Source organism: Mycetomoellerius zeteki, unplaced genomic scaffold (genome assembly GCF_001594055.1).
Source record: "Mycetomoellerius zeteki isolate Tzet28-1 unplaced genomic scaffold, Tzet1.0 scaffold471, whole genome shotgun sequence".
Taxonomy (NCBI): Eukaryota; Metazoa; Arthropoda; class Insecta; order Hymenoptera; family Formicidae; genus Mycetomoellerius; species Mycetomoellerius zeteki.
The window spans coordinates 1,491,241-1,514,006 of record NW_017257470.1 but is presented as its reverse complement, the minus strand read 5'-3'; the positions used below and the strand labels follow the sequence as shown (position 1 = coordinate 1,514,006).

General features: G+C 32.8%; 1 protein-coding gene across 1 annotated transcript in view; it reads right to left on the bottom strand.

The window, feature by feature from the left end:
• Positions 1-6,530: 6,530 nt before the first annotated feature.
• Positions 6,531-22,766, bottom strand: part of LOC108727158 (uncharacterized) — a 41,568-nt gene continuing 25,332 nt past the window's right edge. The window contains exon 10 of the mRNA XM_018455141.1: positions 6,531-6,749. Within this exon, the coding sequence (XP_018310643.1) occupies positions 6,531-6,749 (219 nt within the window). The remainder of the gene's footprint in view (positions 6,750-22,766) is intronic.

The window sequence follows — 22,766 nt, the reverse complement described above, 5'->3', positions numbered from 1 at the left end:
AAGGAATCGTGAGATATTACTCTTAACAAGACGTCTGCAAAAGATTGCAACGTGTGTAGCACGATCTATTTTGCAGAGTATATATAAAAAAAGATAAAATTAAAAGAGAAAGAAGGACATAAAGAGAATTTATCCGTTGTACATAATATATAAAACATAACTTATCAGTATAACATTTGATATATAGTATAATCAAACATATATGTATAATAATAATAATTTTACAAAAGTATATCTCGTAGTAAAATAGAATTTGTTGTTAAATATGTGATCAAAGTATCGACATAATATCGTTCTACCCGTGCTTCGTGGAGGAAAGTTGCATTCGTTGAATGCAGCAGTATTAAAGCTACTCGCCTCTTAGCGAACAGTGCGTCAAAAGTACCTTGCCAGTGAGTAGTAATTGAGCGTAATGGTTCTTACCGGCTGATATCCGTGCGTCTATAATCGACGATCTAGGATCGTCTAGGGGCATTATTTCCGCGCTTATTTACAATCCGATGCAGCGAGTACAAACTACGAGCAAACCTCATCGTTACACCACTTTCGGAACATCCCGTGTCGATCAAGATTGAATGTAGGACTTTCAAAGAATAATGAACGCAATGTCCAAATGAAAATACCGGCACAATTTTGAAATGCATATTTAATTAATAATTAATTAAAATATAGATACGATTAAATGTGCAGAATTAATTGATGTGACATTTCCATAGAATATAATTAGTGAAAATATACAATTAAAATGCAACGAATTAATACGGGCATTAAATTAACGAAATCACAATTCAGAGCAATAAAATATGCAATTTGCATTTCTACCAAATGTTATATTAAACTAATTGAACCGAGTTTCCGTTAAATTCTTTATGCGCGCATTATAATCGCGCATGCATCTTAATTATAGGTTTAAATCTATAATATCAAAATTAATGATTGAAGTACGAGACACTTCACGTATCTATTTGATATAGATAATTCGTATATTTGCGCTGTGACTCAAAAAAAGACCTTTCAACCTTGATTTACGCTTCTTGCGAAATTTTCCTGTTTGGTCCACGTCTTCGAGATAGATCGAATTTATTAAAATCCATACAGCACAGATCTCCAGAGATGATCTAATAACGTCCAAAGGATGTTCTACGTTCTAAGGACGTTTAGAGGACGTCCCTCGGATAAAGTGTGCTGTATAAAGAGAGCTGCTTCGCTTTTCAATCGATCGTCCCCGAAGAGCCAATCTCGCAGCCACTGAAACGATTAACCTCGCCGCTTTCTAACTAATCAACATATATTATATCCTGACTACATGCGCGTATGTATAACGTGACATTAACATCTTCCATTCTTTTGAGCGACATGCCCGCGATTCATAAATTTTATACATTATTGCTTTTCCACGTCACGCACGCACAATCCGCCTCGCGCTTTTTCTCATTTCTGATTTTATTCAACAGTTTTAATTTAATTAAATTGTTACTATTTAATAGGATCTTCTTTCTAGTTCATTAAATAATACTTACTAATTAAAATTAACCAACGTGTCGAGAAAGGACATGTTAGTGTTGCATTAAACCACAATAAATCTGATTCCATTCTCATTTCTTCTTGTACCATAATTTTGTTATATGTATATTGGATATCAGTTTTTATCTGTGCTATGTGTTTTAAGCGGAAAATAAAGTTTATGATTAGCATAAAGGTATGGTTATTAAAAGATAACATAATTTTTAGATAAAAGTTTAAAATACTGCTATTGCAAAGATAAATATAGATAATTAGGCACAGTTTGGTCAACAATTAAGTAAAATTAATTTTAAAAAGTACTTGATTATAATTGTACTTGATTCTAATTTTTTTGTGCAATGAGATCGGGAATAATAAAATTACGATGTATATAATAGCGTGAATTAAATTATAACGCAAAGTAATTACTGCTAAAGAGGAATACGAAAGAACGAAATGGTATTCACACCGGCATTTGCGCGTTTATAATCGCTTTACAATCTGCACAGTAATAGTATAATTTATATTATTATTTAATGTAATATAATTCAGGGAAGAGCGCGGGGAACGATTGGCACGCATAAACGCACTCTTGTATTTTGCACGCAGAATTCACACGCACACAAGGCGATAGTTACACTCGCGCTTAGATCGAATGTCACCTAATTGAATTACCGTATTACAACTTGTCGTCTAATTCGCACTTGTCCATGTACAAACAATATGCAGCCAGAACGAGCTGGCTGTCTGCATTTATCTTGTATTACTTATATTTATATATATATATATATGCTTACATAACGTATATTTATAGAGTATATCGTATGCATAGAAGGGCTCTATTTATTTGCCGTATTGTTCCTGCCGCTACATTATCTAGCAAGTTTTCGTTAGTTAACTCCGACGGCTCCCGGATTCGCCTGAAGCTTTAGCGCAATTATAATCCTCAAGATTCTGTCTAACGGATCTCGTCACTTTATTCGGCTAGCAAGAATCAAAGGGATAAAAAAGTTTTCGAAGTAACCGTTATTTTTACGTATTTATTAATGGCTGTTTGTCTAACCTGTATCTATTTTTCAGGGATTAGCCTTCCCGTTTATATTGATTGTTACTTTTTTAATTATTTTCGATAAATGGAAACAAACGGGCAACTAAAAAATGAATTATTCAGAGTTTAAAGTAATAAAAAGTTATAAATATTTATAAATATAATTTAAAAGTATAATTTAAAAAATAATTAAAGGTTTAATTGATAATATGCTTTTACTTTTTTGTCTCATTTTTGCGACAAGTTGAGCGTATCGTTATAAATAAAAAATAAATAATAAAAGATTTCTCATGGAAGTGTGATTAGTGTAAGTATTTAAATTTCAAGCTATATATATATATATATACATAGACGTAACTATGATGATATTGTATTGAAAAGTAATGAAGAAGGAAAGAATTAAATTATGATTGACATTTTTGCATCAAATTTTGTATTCAGCTATTCTACATTTGTCGTCCATGACAATTAAATGCATTTGGAATTTTATTAGATAAAATGTAATTAAGACACTTCCGTTTGAAACAAATTATTGATGGAACGTTATCGAGATTCGATGCTGGAAAAATAAGATTGTCTTTGATCCTTGAAACACTAAACTAATCATCTTTAAAAGAGATGGTGTAGTAGTGACGAGTCTGTAGCAGCAAGGGATAATTATAGGAATCCCGAGGGTTATTAATCGCCGGTATCGAGATTATGATCGAGCCAGCGGGAGGACTTCTCCGGCTGCTGAATAATTCCAGCTCGTGAATTTCTGAATAATTTGTAAATGTCAAGCGCTCGGTCGCCGTTTACAAGTTTTCCGCTTCGTATCCCCCTCTCGTCGTCCGAGTTGACAAATCGACCGTTTATACAGGGTGCCTCCCACAGTCACGAACTATTGACATTGCGCGCCATAATTACGGAGACGCGATGCGAGGTGCCGCGCCGTTTCGCATTGATATGCGCCACCTTTATCGGCGCCATCGGCTAATAAAATAATCGAGGACACAAATATATAAAAGAAACGATCGAGGAGAGCAAAAGTACATTTACACTGTCAGCAATTAATGTCTAACGAGAAGACATATTGCTTCTTTTTTGTAAATATAAATAAAAAAGGTTATCTCATGTCTAAAAGAATTATCTCATGTCTCTATGTTTGATTAATGATATACTTCCTGCATAATGAGTTGAAAATTCGATTGTCGGATTTATATTGGCTTCTCTAAATCTATATGTGTGATATTAAGGCGATATTATCTAGCAAGTTTTGAGGCCATTTTTTTATTTAGCAAAAATTTGATTGGACGTCTTGCCTCTTTAGGACTTAGATTTTCTAAGGCACCCCGTACACTTCTAAGATAATTGAATATTTACAACTTGAATGTGTGCGATTTGAAAATGAGGAAAATGACAAAGAGAAAGAAAAGAATTCGGGGACCATTTGTCGAGATCGACTCGGGATACTTCGTATACATCGGTGCGATTTGAAACTTGAAAACGAGCGAACCACGATCGACTTTTTCGCTCGACCGCATTTTCAGGCTACCTCTATTACACACCTTTTCTTCTGTTTACATCGCTATTAACAATCTACATTTATCTATACACTCGAGTCTCTCGCGACACATCGTATAGACGCATGTGCTTCAGGTTTAGATTTCAACTTTAACAAACACCTAATGGTCCAGTATGGGAGGAAGTTTGCGTTGCTTGGCCATTAATTATACAGTAGATTAGTGCTTAGCCATTTATACAGACTGCCTCTCGCGTTACGATCGATTTATTATACACGTGTTATACTCTCGTCTCGAACGATCGCGAATCGCGCCCACCGCATTCTGCCCTTCTATCATGATCTGTTATGATCGATTTTATGTTTTTATTTTAATTTTACGGGATGTCTCTTGAGGCCAACTTCGAAAAAGTGCGAAAAGGGCTTTTATATAATGTCTTTACTTTTATTTTTCTTTGATTAATTTGTCAAGATTGCCCCTCTGTCGCATCAAAAGCGCAAATTAATTCGAATTATTAATTTATTTTCCATCCGGATTAACATTGTAATATAATATTAACGATAATATAATTGTGTGAAGAGTTTCAACGTTTAAAAATAAAATACTTCGAGTGTATATACATATGTAATAATTTTATTCAACAATTTGCAACAAAATGTTTCTATCTATTCGTGGACTTTGCGTTAATCATCCGTTTTTCTAAGTAATGATTGCAATCTTGTCTGCCAATCAAGATTGGACATTGAAAATTTATTTTATATGTACAGGGTGTTTCCAAATTAAATCGCAAAACTTCGGGAGCGTGTAGAGGAGTAAAAAACTAAGAAAAAAAGTCCTATAGACATATGCTCGTTTTTGCTCCGTTTCAGAGAAATCGAAAAAAAATGTTTACATTTCTTGCCATATCTAGCACCGACATATTTGATTACATTTTCCACTTTCTGTTATGAATTTGTCAGTCGCTCTTTGAAAGCCTTTAACAGTAGATGAATTTTGTCTTTTGCAATATGCCGCGTACGTATTCTAATAGTGAATATGCTGATTGCATATGTCTATAGGACTTTTTTTCTTAGTTTTTTACTCCTCTACACGCTCCCGAAGTTTTGCCATTTAATTTGGAAACACCCTGTATATATACATTATATATAGAATATATATATAATTTATATATGTATATATTTAATCTCATTACAGAACGCAAAAATCTTGATTTTTCTCATTATTTAACATTTCTCAGGTTTTACATGTCATTAATATTATTCTCTATCAATCACTCGCCCGTAAATCATCTTGTAATCAAACATCATTAGTACCGCGTACAATTGTTAATGATTAACTCGCAATGCAACTCATGTCCAAGTTACGTCGGTTGCATGTCGATCGCGCAATAGTCTCATCGCAAAACACTTTTGACGGCGGAATTATCGTGAAAAATGAAAACACAATTGTCCGATGATTTCTACTTGATTTCGCGCATTTGACAAATGTATTCCGTGTCAATCTCGTTTCCAAAACTCATCAAACCGACCTCAAAGCGGCGTCGATCGTCCAGGGCATCATCGATCATCTGTCATTAATCCTTCAAGTACCGCGTAGCGCAATAGCACTATTTTGTAGGTGTTGTTACAGTATTATTATAGTATAACGCAGGATCTTCAGTCAGGTATACTTGTCGCGTTCGTGGCATACATTAGCATCTACAGTAAATGCTTTCAAATTGTTGAACATGCAATGAATATTTTGTGTGTAAAAGAATATGTAAATTCGCTATTTTCTCCAATATGTATGTATGTGTATGTGTGTTTGAAAAATAAAATCTGAATAATCTCAAAATAGATAGTTTTAATGCAGTTTAAACACATGTCACAATTTTTATTGGTGCCTTAATAACTTTTGTAATTTCTGTAAAAAGTAAATGATAAAATAAAATGTTAAAACAAAAAAAAATATGTATACATAGAAGACATATAATAATGTGCAAAAATAATAGCGCATTCTTTAGAATTTTGTCTGTGAAAAATAATTTTGTTTATTATACAGTATTGATTTAATGTTAATTACGTAACCATTGCATGCTTCCAAGATCCGGAATTATATGATAGTCAAAGAATTAAGACTAAGGTTCGAGGACGCCCTGTCGAGATGTAGTATGTAACAAAAATACCATTAAATATCAATATATATTTAATAATATCTTCAATGGCGCGGTGAGCGATCCGCGATCGGCGGGAATGTGTGGGGATCTCTGTGCGGATCCGCCGATCGATCCCTGCGATCTGTTGATCCGCACGGCGATCGAGGGCTAGGCGGGGTTTCTTCCCTTCGTGGATCTGCGCCCTTCAAGGCCACGAGTTCTCTCTCATCAGGGTGGAACCGCCTATTGTCGGAACCGCCGCTACCACATGAACGCGACATGTGGCGATCCTCCACAAGGAGGACACTCGATACAGATTCTTAGTGATATCTTGATGTCCCTGTCACGAACCAAAGGAGCAAGTTGACCCAAAGAAGCTGATTGCAAACAGAACAACAAGGAGCACCGACGACGACCTGGAAATCGCCGCTTCGTTGCTGTACGGCATCTTCACCTCAACCTCGGCCATTTTGAAGATCGAGAGTAGCGGATGCGTGCGTACCTCGTGATGCTTATTGTTGATCTTGTCGCTGAGATCTTGCATCATCGATGCGCACTCCTCCTGTAAATCGAACATGTTGATTAGCGCATTTTCAAATTCAGTTCAATTCACACATACAATTCACATTTTTGCACAAAGGCAGCTTTTTTATTTCAACGTGAACTTAATGTGATATTAGATTAATTATCAAATCTTTTACATCTATTATAATTGATCAAATAATAATCATACTATAAGAAAACATTCTTGTCTGATTTTTTAATGTTCCAGCGTCATTTTGAGTTGATTCTTGTTTGAATTTACAGATATATTATTTTGAGTTTTTAATAAACAGAATGTGAGCTTGCGCGCGATAGGCAAATATATGAGCAAAATTATTAACAATAAAGTGATTTTTATTCATAAAAATGCAAAACGAATAATAATTGCAAACAAACAAATAATAATCACAGGATATTTCGCACCCCATTCAATCTTTTTCTCTATATTCATTCGCTGAGGATAGCTCGAAGCTGAGCAGAATGTTCACCTTTCATGGTATCAATTTGTACCCATGAATTTTAATTAAACGTTTAATTTGGAGTAACGTGCGAACTGCATTTCGACTCTTATTTACCTTAGATTATTATTAAAAAAAAGTTCTTTTTGTCAACTATTTCGGTTCTTTTACTTTACTAACTGAACATATTCTCACTTGAGAACAAAGAATTTATTATTTAAAATTTGCAAAACAATTTTTCATCTTTATTTCTTAACACAATGACGTACAAAGATGTGTTCGTTGATACTTTTATATATTTTTGTATTTTCTAATTCTCGATATATGTGCGTTTAGCTTTAAATATGATCCTTTAGATGACTTTTTGTTAAATTTTATTGCATAACAATTGTTATCATAGTCGATCCCTATTAGGTTTAATTACGTTCGTCCTATTATTATTTAATTACATTTTGATATATTTTTAATGTTTTAACTTTTTATTTATTTAAGTGAAGAAAACTCCGTGGATATAAACATCTAGCAATTACTATATTTGTTTGCGATTATTACTCGTTTTGAATTTTTATGAATAAGCCATCTTGTCAAACATTTTGAACTTTGCTCGTTCATTTGGCCAATGATCTTACATTTTGTTCATTGTTTTGCATAACGAGCTTGTATCTTTTCTTTTATTTTCGAGTTTTTAATTATTTTTAATCTTGTTTTATATAACTTTATTTCAAAAGCAATAAACAAAAAAATTATGTACTATTAAGCCAAAGAAAAGATTATAAGTAGAAATTATCTTTTCCAATAGCCTTATTATATTTATGATTAACTAAATATTATATTAGTGTACACTAATATTAAAACGTTATAACATCGTGAAAAAAATGAATCGATTAGAACTTATGAAATTTTCATTTAAGAAAACGCATTTATTTTGATCAAAGAATTCGTGAAGCGACGATAGATCGTTTATAACGACCGGAATAAATTCTTCCTCAAAGTATAATCTTCCCGAAAGCAAGCGGATTTTTCGTTTTACTATCAATAGTTGTCCTACCAGAATTCAAGTTTTCTCTCGAATACGACTTAACGACGTCGAATGTAACCCCTCTCCCTTTATCGTGTACCTCTTTCCAGACAGAATCCAGCATCGATTTCCATTTTCAATCCTCTCCCGCTACCCATCCGCTACGCGCAGTCCTTGTTCCTCGTCCCCAAAATTACCTTCGGCTCGTTGAATCTTTAATTTCCGGCGTAGGAGTCCGCGAAGCTGGAAGCGATTTTTGGTGATATCTTTCTGGTGCGCCACGTGGCCCGACCAGATTTCTCAACGCCGGCGTTTCATTCGCTCGTTTCGTGCCGAGCGAGGGTTTTCAATGAGATTAAATTCCGCGTAGAAGCTGGAATCTTGCGCGAATAACTTTGCTGTGACGAGCCGGTGTAGCTTCCAGCGTGGAATGAAACTTTCGACGAATTCGACCATGATATCTTTGGTGCTCGGAAAAACGACACGAGTCGTCTAATTTGAGATATGTCTTCGATGCATTAAAAATCTACATCGTAAAATGAAGTTTTTATTATACTTCGCTATCATAACATAATCTATACTTTTAAGGGCAATTTTGTGACGCAAAGGTACTACAAAATTTTTGCTTCTTTTTTATGAAGAGTTTTTTACTTAGGTTTTTTTATAATTGCGATGATCCGATACTAATATGCATTAAATGATAAATTTGCTTTTTTGACATTTATTACTTCCATTTTTGTCAAGATACGTATTTAACGTAATACTTGATATACCTACAAAATAGTAAAGATATCTAACCGCGAAACAACGTTGTGGTATATCCATGCATTCAATAATTAACTCGCGCCACGTGTGAGAAACTCGGGTTTACAATTAGCACCAGCCAATACGTAAAATGAATTATCGTACTGGGCTTTTGTCAGGCCATGCTTGGATCATTACTGCTTCGCGCAGTTTCATTTAATTAGCCTAAAAACCCGAACAGGCTCATCTAGCATGTTTCGCGTCTTCATTTATTTATGGGTTGTGTCCATTTTACAGTCAAGTATCATTATTGAATTTAGATATCTAAAATAGCAGATGCATCACACAGAATTAAAAAGAATTAAATAAATTCGTATGTAACTCGGATTTAAAAAATCGCACAAGCTGCTTTTATGACTATTTTCTGCAAATCGAGCTATCAGTCACATTAAAAAACAATATCATAATTTAAAATAAATAAGATAAAAAATAAATTTTTTATAAATATAAAAAAAGTATATTTTTCTAAAACAAATTAAAAAATTTACATTTTAAAATGACATTTAGCTTTATTTTTTCAACTCCAAATCGACAAATTTATTGTTTAAAAGTTCGATTGTATATAATTCGTGCATTAAATTAAATAAAGTAACCGAGTATGTGAAAGTCGCCAGTTACTTACTATACTTTTTACCATTATCATTATTTTGCTTTTATCAATTTTGTTACATGGAGAAGTCGACGAGGCTTTTAATTGCCATGTGTGTTTCCATGTACTAGGTTTTCAGAATAATCCGACTTTGAATGGAAATGTGCGGCGTGACTTTTTTTTCCATCGGGATTATCTGACAGATTCGCAACAGTATTGTGTGCTGCGGATATGTAACTCCTACTTTTTTACCCCACGGATTGCTGCTTATCTCCCGTCGTGCTTCAACATCAGCGGACACGCGTTTAATTTTTCCCTGGATAATATTTTATTTAATCCGGCTTCGCCGTGAAATAATACATGTATGGTAGATGGTCTTCCGCGAGAATCTCGTTTACTTCTGCAGTAAAACATCAGTCCCATACACAGTAGAATCGTCAAATAATTCAACAAAAGGCTTTAATGAAGTTAAGTAAAACTAAACTGCTTTTCAGCTTCATCACAAAATTTAAATTTAATAATTTCACAGACTTTATCTGAATTATTTTCCATTAAGTCAATTATTGAAGACGTTTTAGCAAAGGATATTTTTGCGTACACTGAAAAAATGTATTAAATTTTAATAAATATTTTTTCAATAGTACTAATTAAACATTCACTTACATTAAATAAATATTTACTTAATAAAAAAATTATACTTGAATGAAATTAACAGTTCTTGTATCAAATAAATATGTATATGTTTACATTCAGTAAATATTTAGTACTATTCAAACAAATATTTATTAAAAATTGGTTTTCTCAATATAGTAACAATAATAATTATATTCTGATGTTCTTTTTATATATTAAATTATGGCATATTTAGACGTGCTTAATTTCAAATAAGATCTGTCAGATTTGTCTATTAAATATGGAGAACAGTTATATGTACATATATGTTATCCCAATAACGTTTTTAATCATACTGCCTAATAACTCTCGACTGTTTAATTCTTCTTGCAATTGTTAGTTATTGCTCATTAATTCTTTTCAAAGGAGTATTATCAACATAATAATTGTATTGCCCTACTAAAATAATTAATGGCGATCGAAGTAATCAAATCAATCGCGAATTACCCCGATTTCGTGCCGAACATAACATTCTGCTGTTTACGCCGGTTGTTTAACGTTATGCTTTAATTAATATCGTGCCGTGCCACATGACGAAACTCACTGGCAGCTCGATGGTTGTTCTAATTTACGCTCTCTTGTATTATGCGGTACGTGCCTCTTCTACCATATTAATCCAGGGTTAGAAGTACATCCGTGTTACATTGCGTTTCGCCAAAATAATTTCGCTTTACAGGTAGATACGTGCTAATACAATTATTCGGAAATTGGCGAATGCATAAGTGAATATACACATGGAAAGCTAATAAATTATTTGCATAAACATCTAATGATAGAAAAGCTGCAATGAATAATGTTGAGCTTATCCGCAAAAGGTTGTGTAGTGTAAGCGATCCTAAGTAGTTTAGAAATGAAAATTGTTAAGACGGCGCTTAACGATCGTAGGTGGAAGTAATTTCCAGAATAACTATTAAAATTATCTTGCTTAATAATTTGCGTACAACGCCGAGAAAGATGTTAAAGGAAATAGAATTAGTCAATGTAAAATAAGTCTCAGAATATAATAAATTTTAATAAAAATGTGTGTAAACTACTGTGGTGGATCACATTTTCTAATTTAGAAGTAGTTACTCAATTTTTTTTACATAATCATCTGTGTGATATTTTACGCCCTAATTAAAACCTTTATTATTAACAACATATTATACTGATATTGTATATTACTGATTGTTTTCTGATTTATTAGTATTTGAAAACATTATATGGACATGGATTTGATCACAGCTTTTTGATGAAAGTAAGTAGAAACTAAACAAATATATTATATATTATGTAAGAAACTAAACAAATATATTATATTATATAAATGGAATAAGCATGTTAAGAAGCTTATTATGACAGTATTTCTAAAAGAAAAAATTAAGGATTTAATTAATACAACGTTTTTCATTGCGAGTTTTCGATAGAATTTCATATTTAAAAATTTGTAAAAAATAGTTATTAAAAAAAAAAGAAAATATGTAAAACAATATCTGCAAGAAACAATATGTCATAGTTTACATTTTTTTCGCTGCTACGCACTGGGATAAATGTCTCTCATGACTATTCCCGAGTTAACAAGAAATTGTATTTATGTAATTTGCAAAATATCAAAGTTATTGTTATATACTGCGCTCGCAGCGTGAAACATTACACTCCCGGAGGCGAACGCGCTCTCGCGATACTTTCGCACGTGCACGAAATGAACAAACACGGTTAATATTCTTTAGAAAGAACTTTATTCGCGAACGGCATAATCTGTCAACTTGCTGTCACGACCATTCCAGCCGGTCAAAACCGTCATCAAGGATTGATCTTCTTTTTTGCTATCTTCATCGATTTTTCTCACCCTATACAAGAGCATGGAGGCGTAGAGAACAACACTATTTTTAAACAGATGAGTACGATAAGATGCGCTACAAATATTAATAATAATAATTAAACATGTTACAAATATTAATAATAATTAAAAATAAAATTCAGAATTATTCATGTTAGTAGTGCGATCTAAATTGATCAGTCCTTTTTCCAGTAGTATAAACGAAGATTAAGCAGTAATCGTGCTTATCTAAGCAGAAATCAGAAACTTGTTCAATTGGCTTAAAGAAGTGTTACAAGCTAAAATGTGATGACACTAAACCTTGAACATGATCGTGCTATTCTCTTCGAAAGACGATCTCAATTGGCGATCACCGGAAACTAATGGTTCTCTTTACAGCATCGTCACGGGATCGGCCATTTATCCCCGCGTGAATGAAGACAGGTGCAAGACGCAGCGTACCTGCAGGTGCAACTGCATCTGGTGATGAGGCAGGTACCATTATCTTCTCCGTCAGGACGAATCGTTTATTAATGGTCGACTAATTGGATTTCTGGACGGAGGAGTGATTACGTCCGAACGTGACCTCGTGTATGTTGACAGGAAAGGGAGCAAGAGGTATGAGGCATACAGGGTGTCCCAGGTCTCTCTCTTTCTGTATCTTTCCTTATAATTATGAAATTTTTAATTTAAAAGTAACTTTTTTTTAAACGAACAAATCTTTAAATCAAAACAGTTGAAAATTTAATTATAATTTAAAAGATGTAAGAAAAATATTTTATTATGTTTAATCTCACATAGTTTATATTTTGAACAGTATTTTATCTTCTAAAGAAATCCATTGAAAGTTATGTTACACCAAACAATTAATAATTAATGTTCATGCAAATTGTCATTAGAAATAATCGGTATGTTATTGCAACAATATATATACAACTTTTGAGACACTCCGTATGCAGCTATTGGAAGATAGATTCATTCTACAATGGCGATCTCTCCATTGGCCGTTGCATCTCGCTCAATATCTTCCCTTTCAATCGGGTATATATCTGATATCAGAGAACGATTGTCGCTGTCGTCGCTCGAAGACAACTTGTAATTGCAGCTCGCAATGATGAAACAATGGCGCCTCTATAATAGTGCGCACACAGAGTCCGTATGTGAATAACGCGATGATATTGTTATTGGTAAAAGGATGAGAAATGATTATGACCGAATAACTGCGACAGAGTAAATTGTATAAGATGAAGAATCGATTTCTTACAAAATAATCTTTGTTCTTTTAAAAATATTTTCCTTATTTGTTATTCACATAATACATATAAACTCTAATTAATCTTTTAATACTTCTATTCATATTATATTTAAAACTTTTTTATAAATAATGCTCTCTACATAATTATATTATTGAATTCTAATTAATTATAATTTACCTGTATAGAACAATGAGAGAAATTGTGGTTTTTATAAAATTGGTTGTAATAAAATGGTTGTAATAAAATTTCTGTAACAAAAAAGTCTTTTTACATTTACAATATCGTGCGTCGCATAATTATGCGGTGCGGCATTTCGTGTCTCGTAGTTTTTCAACCCTCTTCTCGCCGAGAGAAGAGGAAAATTGTCGTCGCGAGGTAGCCGCCAATAAAATTTCGTCGTTGAAGAATCCGGGCGCACTTTCGCGTGGCCACTTAATCAATAACGACGTTGAGAAGCTCGCTCGACGTTGCTCATTAAGACACGAGGGGAGAGGAGTGTATGAAAGACGAAGAACGGTACGAGTAAAAGCTACCGGGATAAGGCCAAATGAGGGTAGAGTCACCGAGGAGAGCCTAAAGGGTAGAACGCGCAAAAAAAGAACTTAAAAAGAAGGAATAACGACATGCAGCAACGCACACCGGCTTTGTAACACGTAAAGGCTTACGGGAAGCGGTCTCGTCACGCAATGCAAATGAGCATAACATTCGCGAAAAACGATAGCAGGCCCTTCCTTCGGTAGGCAACATCGGGATCCTTTAAGAATATCAAGTTTTCTGTTGGTTGCACACCGGAAAGTTATGAAACAAAAGTAGTTTGTGAAAGAAAACTTTGTGTTCCAATTGTATCATTTAATATTTATAAATATATTTAACAATTATTATTTATTAATTCTCGAACTAATTCTACGCGGCTTATCGCAGCACAGGGATAACCATTGTCTATATAATTTAACATTATCTCTCATTGCGTACATTTACTGTACCATTAATTGTTTTCTGCAATTTTGCGTGACTATAAATCGTATTTTCTAAATATGCATGGAGTTCCGAGAGACCTTTAGCCCGAGAAAATATATTCTGTTCACTTCACTTTAACGTCTAATGCTAGTGTGCGAAAAAACCCGCCGACGCTCTCGCGTTAAGGAGTCCGTCCCCTTTTCTTGCCGAAGGATGCATCGTTAACGGGATCCCCGTTCATATTTCATCCCTGGTGTATCTCATCGAAGCAAGCGGAGCCTTCCGACTATCCAACGATCTCGCCATTTTTCCGTGTCTGTCCTTACTCGAGGGTGCAAATCTCGACTTGAATTCTCCCGGGTGGCCTGCCCTTTCTTCACGCTTCATCTTACTTTCTCTCTTTCTACGAGCGAGCGGTCTTAGATTGTCGGAGTAATCGCTAGATTTGGAGGATCTTAAATCTCGCGCGTCGACGCTAATCGTCATCCGATTTAGAGGTCCTTTTACTCACATAGCAAGAAGCTGAAACAGCTATAAGGTAAGAGGATTTGTAGTGGCTTGTGAGTGGTCAACTTGTCGACAACTTCGTAATTCATCGCACTATTTCTGGCAACTTACAGTAACACAAATAAAGAAAGTTGTCGTTCTCTCGACTTCGAAGCAATGTGCGATCAATATAAGTAATTTTATTACTGAGAGTTACTTCTTTTTTTTTCTTTTTTATACTTCTCAATTCCGAGTATATGCTGAATTTGTGAATTATTAAAAATATTTAGTAAATAAGTACAAGATTACATAAACTGGAAATTGTAAAAAAATTCATGTAGAAATACCATTAGGTACCAAGATTCGCTTTAAACAAATATAATTCTCTTATTTGTTTATTTATGTTATTTATTAATTATTAAATATTTGATCCCTTTTTTTGATAAATTAATAAAGTAGGGATTAATTCTATTAATTTTATATTTTTAATTATTTTAATTCATAAATTTAATATTTTCAAAGGCGGTATAACTTAGGAGAGTTGCAGATACGATTTATGCCACCGGCGCTGCCTAAATTATATCTTTTGCAGTATATGTTGCAAAAAGATTTAGTGTATATTAATTTATTATTGACAAAAAATTAAATATGTAATTATAAGTACCTAAAGCATCAAGTTATATCTTTCGACGTTTATTTCCATAAAAATCAGTATAAAATGTGAAAATAATAAAAAAATAACTTAAATGGTACGCAACTCTCTTTTAAGACTTGCTTGATTAAAAATTGTCAAAAGATGTGGAATAACGCTCAAGAAGAGAATATATGTCACACATAGTTTTTAGTTAGATACGTTTTTGTTTAAAAAAAAAATCGAATGTTGCAAAGTTGTATGTAAGTATACGAGCAAGCGGCATTGCATATGGTGCATCATTTGATTAATTCACCACCGTATTAAGAGCATTAAACAAGCTGTCGTGGTCGCTGTGTCTGCAACATATTAACGTTGATGGTCGAATATTCGGATTACACCACAAAACTCAGGAGGTAACGTTCAATTATGAGCTACATGGCGTATGTTGCGCCACGGAACCGCGTAAATTTTGTATAAACCTGCATAATGAGCGTTATCAGCTTTGCTGTTTGGCTTTCAGTTGAAGAAAGCGTCCACGAATAAGAGGCTTAACCGAGGATCGTGGCCGAACGATCAAGGTCAACGCAAGTTATGCCACTATACTCCAGTGTAACTTATTGCCTCTCTCTTCGTTCACAAATGATCGTGCATTTACTTGATAAATATCTTTGTAAAATGACTAATTGACGAAATGTTAAAAGACAGAGTCAAATAAAAACAAAAAGTAATATTTTAGAAATAAGACGTAATATTATAAGATAAATAAGTAGTATAAAAAGAAATAAAAGATGATAAAGAAAGAAAAATGATATTAAAGGAAGAAAAAGAAATAGAGAGAACTATAATATTTCTATTTGATTTGAAAATTATGTATTATTTATAAAAGTTTTTGTATTTAAAAACTTTCTGTCTTTCTCTCTCTCTCTCTCTCTCTCTCTCTCTCTTTCTCTTCTCTCTCTTTAGGCCTGTTTTTTAGCTGAACTTCTTGCACGGTTCATTTTTTCTCTTTTTCTCTCCAACGTGGGAAGAAAAGGAAAAAAGATGAATCGTGCAAGAAGTTTGGCTGAAAAGAACAGACTTTTTCTTTCAACTCTCAATCTCTATAACATTACATATGTACATATAAAAATATTATTTTTAATATTCTGGTACATGCTCCGCAAACACGCAAACAATGCTTCCGAAGAGAAATAAAAAAATCATGCTGGCAAATTGCTTCGCGTCTTGTTCCAATTTACTACTTGAAAAGGCATAATGAAGCCGCAGCTGAAATCGCGTTAATCCCAAAAAACAATCGGCACGAAAGCGGTCCGCATCGTTGTTGAGCGTGTTACAAGCGATAGATAGATAAGTACGTGTGAACACACTGTGGCGATAGTTTGCACAAACTTTAAAGTAAACGAAACGAGCCGAAAAAATAATCGCTGCAGAAAGAAGGTAATATAACATAGTCTATCTGGTAAATTCTTCTAAAAGGAGAAAAACTGTTGTTATGACTGGGCTTTCTTTATACACATTTAATACGTGTGTGTACACACACACATACATTATATTTACTATTAATACATATATAATATATATGTATACACATTAAATACATGTACAAAATATACGTAATGTCGGAAGATTTTGATTATTGCAATGATAATGAGAAATTAAATATGAAATAAAGTTATGTTTTAAAAGTTTGTATAATATATCTGTATAATATATTCTACGTGTGCGGGAATATATTATAAACAGTATCTCCCTAATATTTTAGCATACATTTTATGATTATTTGTATTTTAAAAAAATTAAAAATCAAAGATATATTTAAAATGTCAGCAATTTATGTTTATTTATATTTGTGGCACTCTTATATAATATTAAGAATGTCAATATACATTTATTATATCATGTACAAGAAAAAATTATATATGACTTTAATACTAATACTTTTAATACTTTAAGTATATACATGTATATAATTAAATGTTTTTCCGAAAGAGTGAAATAATAGGATGTCAAGCATAGGGATCCGAAGATTATGAGAATAGTCCTGCCAGTTACACTCTGTCTGCTTCCCTTTAAATCGGTGAAAATAAGGAGTTTGCGTGTTAAAGGGTCTTTCACGTTGTTCTGCGTGTTCGTTCTTAAACTCTAAAGCGCCCTCGAGGCGTCAGCGTTCCGTTGGACTGTTCTAACAATGCAAGAGAAATTTCATACTCCCATGAAGATCGACTGTTCGGAACGTAAAAGTTATCTGGCACTTAACATTCATAAGTGATATTGAACATAAAGTAAAATAAAGCGATTAGTCTTGTGATTTACTACGCTCCTTTTTTTTTACATCAAATTGCTGATGTAAAGAAAATTTTATTTTCAATGCTTCAGAATAGCTCCAAAATGTAGAAAATATAAATATTTCGCTTGATTAGATATTTCGTTGAAATAACAGCGAACGCTGGTAATATAATAATTTTTCTTCTCTTTCGATCTTTCAAAGCCAAAAGAAGAAACAATAGGAATAAAAATTAAAACAAAATGTATAAGTAAAATTGCAATAATTATAATCAGATGATAGAAAATGCAATAATATATTTATTCATTGTCCATTATGATAGAAATAATTGTAAAATTTAAAAATGTTTTGTGTAATTTGAAAAAATTCTTAAATAGAATAAATCTAAAATAGTTTACTATTATTTTATTCCCAATAGAATAGAATATCGGTACATAAAGGAAAGAAAGAGGGAATGAAGAAGAAAAAGATTGAGTTGAAATGTATATACCCATATTTCCTAACATCTCTCTTTCGTATTGAAGTATATGTTAGTATTCCATCGTATTCAAGTATTAAAGTTTGATTAAAATTGACGAGTTGACTGTCAAAGAGACGACCTTTCTCTTCTCTGATCTTACATATGATCTTAAAATGCCCGAAGCATTGGAGCCATGTTAAAAATGAAAGATCGCTCTTTTCCGACTTACGCTTTGTAGTCGCCCCTGCGGCGCCGCTGTCTTAACATCGAACTTCAGACTGCAAGCTTTTGCGTATATCAAGTTCGTAGCTTCCGTTGAAATGAAATTAAATTGAAAATCCAGGACGCGGAATCTACGGATATGCTTCTAGATGCGGCAAAAGTGAAATCGTTAGTTGCTTGTTAGTTATATTAATTATTCCGCCAACTTTTGCAGCAGTTATAACAATCTGTTGAAAAGAGAAATCTTGAAAATTGTATTGCATGTAATTTTCACTTAAGATTCGAATTAACTCGCGCGTTAAAGAATTGTAAAGCAGTCCGTCGCTGTCTGGTGCTTTATGTGAGTTATATTAAGCCGCGCGAAGAATGGCTTCTCTGAGAGATCATCCGCGCGCGTCAGCTCGAACAGCGAGACTGATAAAAAAGTAGCTTTTCGCTTTGTCTTGCTGTCGTAGAGGGAACTGATAGACGTGGAGGAACCGCGTCGTTCGTCGAAAGCAATCGTCGCAACGCGTGAGCGGAATACTCGCGTGAACACGTAACGCAACTACGTGTCCCGCCGGCCGTGACGACAAGTCGTTTCTCTCCTCGTCAAATTGGCAGCTCGGCAATACGTAAGAAGGTATTATCAGGAGCGCGTCTCTCAGCATCGTCATTCTCTATAGGATGTTGCTACACTAAGACGGATAACGAAATCCAAACGAATGTTCATACGGATGTACAGCGCCATGTATAGGATAGTCATGAAAAGTTTAAATTAAAAGAAATGTAAGGATAAGCAGGAAACAGGAAAAAGAGAGAAGGAATGAGTTAGAATACTAATTTTGTCTTAAAGGGTTTGAGTATTAATTTTGTAATAATCTCAGAGGATTTGTCAATGAAAAGGTTTTAAGACTCTAAAGTCATAAATTCTAGTCATAAAATTATTTAATTTTTGTAATTATAATTAAATTTAAATAGTAATATCTGATTGGAGAAATTAAATGAAGAACTGTTAAAAAAACACAGTTATTAATGTAGTTTTAACATATTAAGTACATAGATATATAGTGATGTTTATGAACTTCACTTATGGCAGTTATGGCGAACGACAATCGTTATGCAGTGCGTTTTATCATGCAGAAATCCAAGAAAGGTGCTCAGTGTCAGGTAGTTTGATGCTCTCATGCATCTTCGATGAAGCTTGCGAGATGCCTCGGGACTTCGCTCTTCCCTCTGTCCCGCCTCCGTAATAAAATTTGAATCGATCTCTTTATGACAGTTGAAACGACGCTGTCGTCTTTAAATTATAAATCGAAATTTCAAATACAGCTTGGGTGCATAATCTATGCGATTAAACATTTATTTAATCGCATAGATTCCGTAAATGATAAACTGCATTTATTTAATCGCATAGATTCCGTAAATGATAAACTGCAGAAAATATACAGTTATACCATTATTGACGATATACAGAATGTCCCATGGGAATGTGTTGAAACTAATCAGCTGTCATTTTCGAAGGTATTTAGTTATTGAAAGAACAAAAATTGCACTGAAAAGAGGAAAATCTGCAATTTTTAATGAGTATAAATAAAATTTAACAAAATGTTTGTGTATCAGTTAATTTTATTCATGAAAAATTATGCTAAAATCAAGTAAGCGCTAAAATTATATGTAAAATCGCAGATAAGATCGAAAAACAGTTTCAGATTTAGTAGCAGCTATCTAAAAAGTAATTAGCAATATTAAAAACGATATATGTCAAAAATATGTTAGAAAAAGTTTTTACGAGCTTTCGTAAAAAAATTGTGTTTTGTACAAATTCAGATGATGCACCCTCCGAAAAAATTATTCCTTGGGATTATGAGCATATTTTTCATCAATAAAATTAATTGATACACAAACATTTTGTTAAATTTTATTTATACTCATTAAAAATTGCAGATTTTCCTCTTTTCAGCGCAATTTTTGTTTTTTCAATAATTGAATACCTTCGAATAGATAGTTAATTAGTTTCAACACATTCCCATAGGACACCCTGTATGTGACACTCTGTATCAAACTAGCAAATATAGATAGATAGAACCTTACTTCATATAAGGTATTAATTTTCTATTTACGCGAGTAACGTAAATAATACAATTTATAATTTTTCGAAAAGTCTGTATTTTTATGTAGAATTAGTTGCATTAATAATTTTAAAAAATTTGTTAATAATTTCGTTCGAATATATTTTCAATTTTATTTCTTATTGTTTAAGAGAACTAGTTTTATATTTATAACTCTATTTTTTGTTATTAATAACACAAATATGTTATCACGCAATTTATTATTAAATATTATATATTCGCAAATGTTATAATAATATTGAGTCTTAAAATGAGTGACATCGCAATTGTAACGTCCTCAAAGCACAAAATGTCAGCAATGTTAAGGTGTTAACATCTAACGATGTTCTCGTTTGAGAGATTGACACATTACGATATCGCAACCTTATCTCAATGAAGGTGACAATATTACGTAAACTAGTAGACTGCCATTTTGGGTTTCATCGACTTGGTCGATCGGCAAGCACCGAAATGTAACGATTTCTCGTCATATCTGTTCCGGAATCTAGAACAAATCCTCCAGAGTCCCTCTAGAGTTTCCTTAAGCATACTGGAATGTAACGATGTTGGGCGATGTCACTACTTAATCGAAAATCGACTTTCAGTTAAAAATAAATTTATGTTTTATAATTTATTAGAAATAAATAAAAAAACGTTACTTTTAATAATAATAACCATGATAATAACTTTTAACTTAATAAATATGCAAGCGAAAATAAATTGTCAAAGATATTGACGTAAAATATTTCTTATTTTATTTATGTACATAAATTTTGCATATCATTATCACAGCTAACATTTTTATTGTTAGGTGTCACCAATTTTTTCTAGAAATTAGAAAAAGATAAACAGTAAGTTAAACTGAAGTTAAAGTTAATCTTACATTGCATTGGTGGAACAGTTTTAGTTCGGTTTTAATCGTTCACACGAATCAGAATTGAAATTTATTATATAAATAGAAAATTCTCAATTTTGTTTTAAAAAATTGTAAAACATGAACAGGGAAATGGGATCAGTCAGCGCAGTAATTAGTACAAATTTCATTAAGTGCACATAATTCTTGAATGTAATTGCAACGTTATGGAAATACATTTAAACGTTTGATTTGGGATCATAGTTTGGCCATTTTTAATAACAGTAAGTAATGAGTGTATTAGTGTATATTAATTCTGATATATAAAATGAATCATGCGACAATCCATAGAAAAATACTCTTTACTTATTGTTACTAAAAAGACAACTAAAAATGTAAGCCAAAATGTTTAAGTATATACTGTAAGTATAATCATTTAGAATTATGTGCACTTAAAGAAATTTGTGTACTGCACCAACTTCCATTAACCCTTTTCACTTTGGTAATTTATAAAAAAACCAGTATTCTCTTATAAAGCTCGTGTTCTTAGAAAAGATTTAAAAAAAAGTGGAGGTATGGACTTCCTATTTTAATCTCATTGTTATCAAAATGTAATAAAATGTCATAAACTCTTGCAATCGGGATCGACAAAACAATGCAGAAATGCTCTGTTTCGTTTTAGAGAACTATCGTTCCCTTATTTCTTTGTCTTAAGACTCTCGTATTGTTCGATCTGTCGCGACTCGAGACATCGGACAGACGCAGGTGTTCCATATAGATAGCAACCATTGGCAAAGGGCCAATAAAGGCACCTATACTTCTTCCCTCTCCCGCATTCCCCTCATATTTCCTAACGCTATCCTACTGCGCTCAACTTAGTATCCGAGTATCGATTCCGAAGCTATCGCGACTTTTCATTGAATTTTCATGCGTCATTTAAAAGGCTTTTCTTTATCAGTCCTTTTTTCTCCCTTTTAAGGGATGATGAAAAAAAAACAAAAAATGTCATAAAAAATCATGTTTATTTTCTTATAATAAAATAAATGGAAGAGTATTTTCTAATTAAAAATATATTTTAAAAGAATATATAATCAATATACTAATATGCCATAGGGAATATTAATCTTTCTTATTGAAAAATTTGAAAATAGTAGAATAGATCGATATGGGGATCACAAATAGTTACTGATTTTAATTTATATTTAAAAAAATATTTATAACTTTAACTGTCCATTTTATTTACTAAAGAAGTAATATATTATATATAGCAAGATGAGGGATGGAATTCTGTTTGAGTTCTTCGCTTGATACAACAGTCACTTCATCGCGATTTATTCTTTAAAGCGCTCAATTTTTCATCGTACACTAGGTACCTATCGTTTTTTGTCGCTGTTTATTAAAGTTTGTTAAAGTGCGAGCATATATTGGAGCAACCTTAAATACGATGAATCGTCC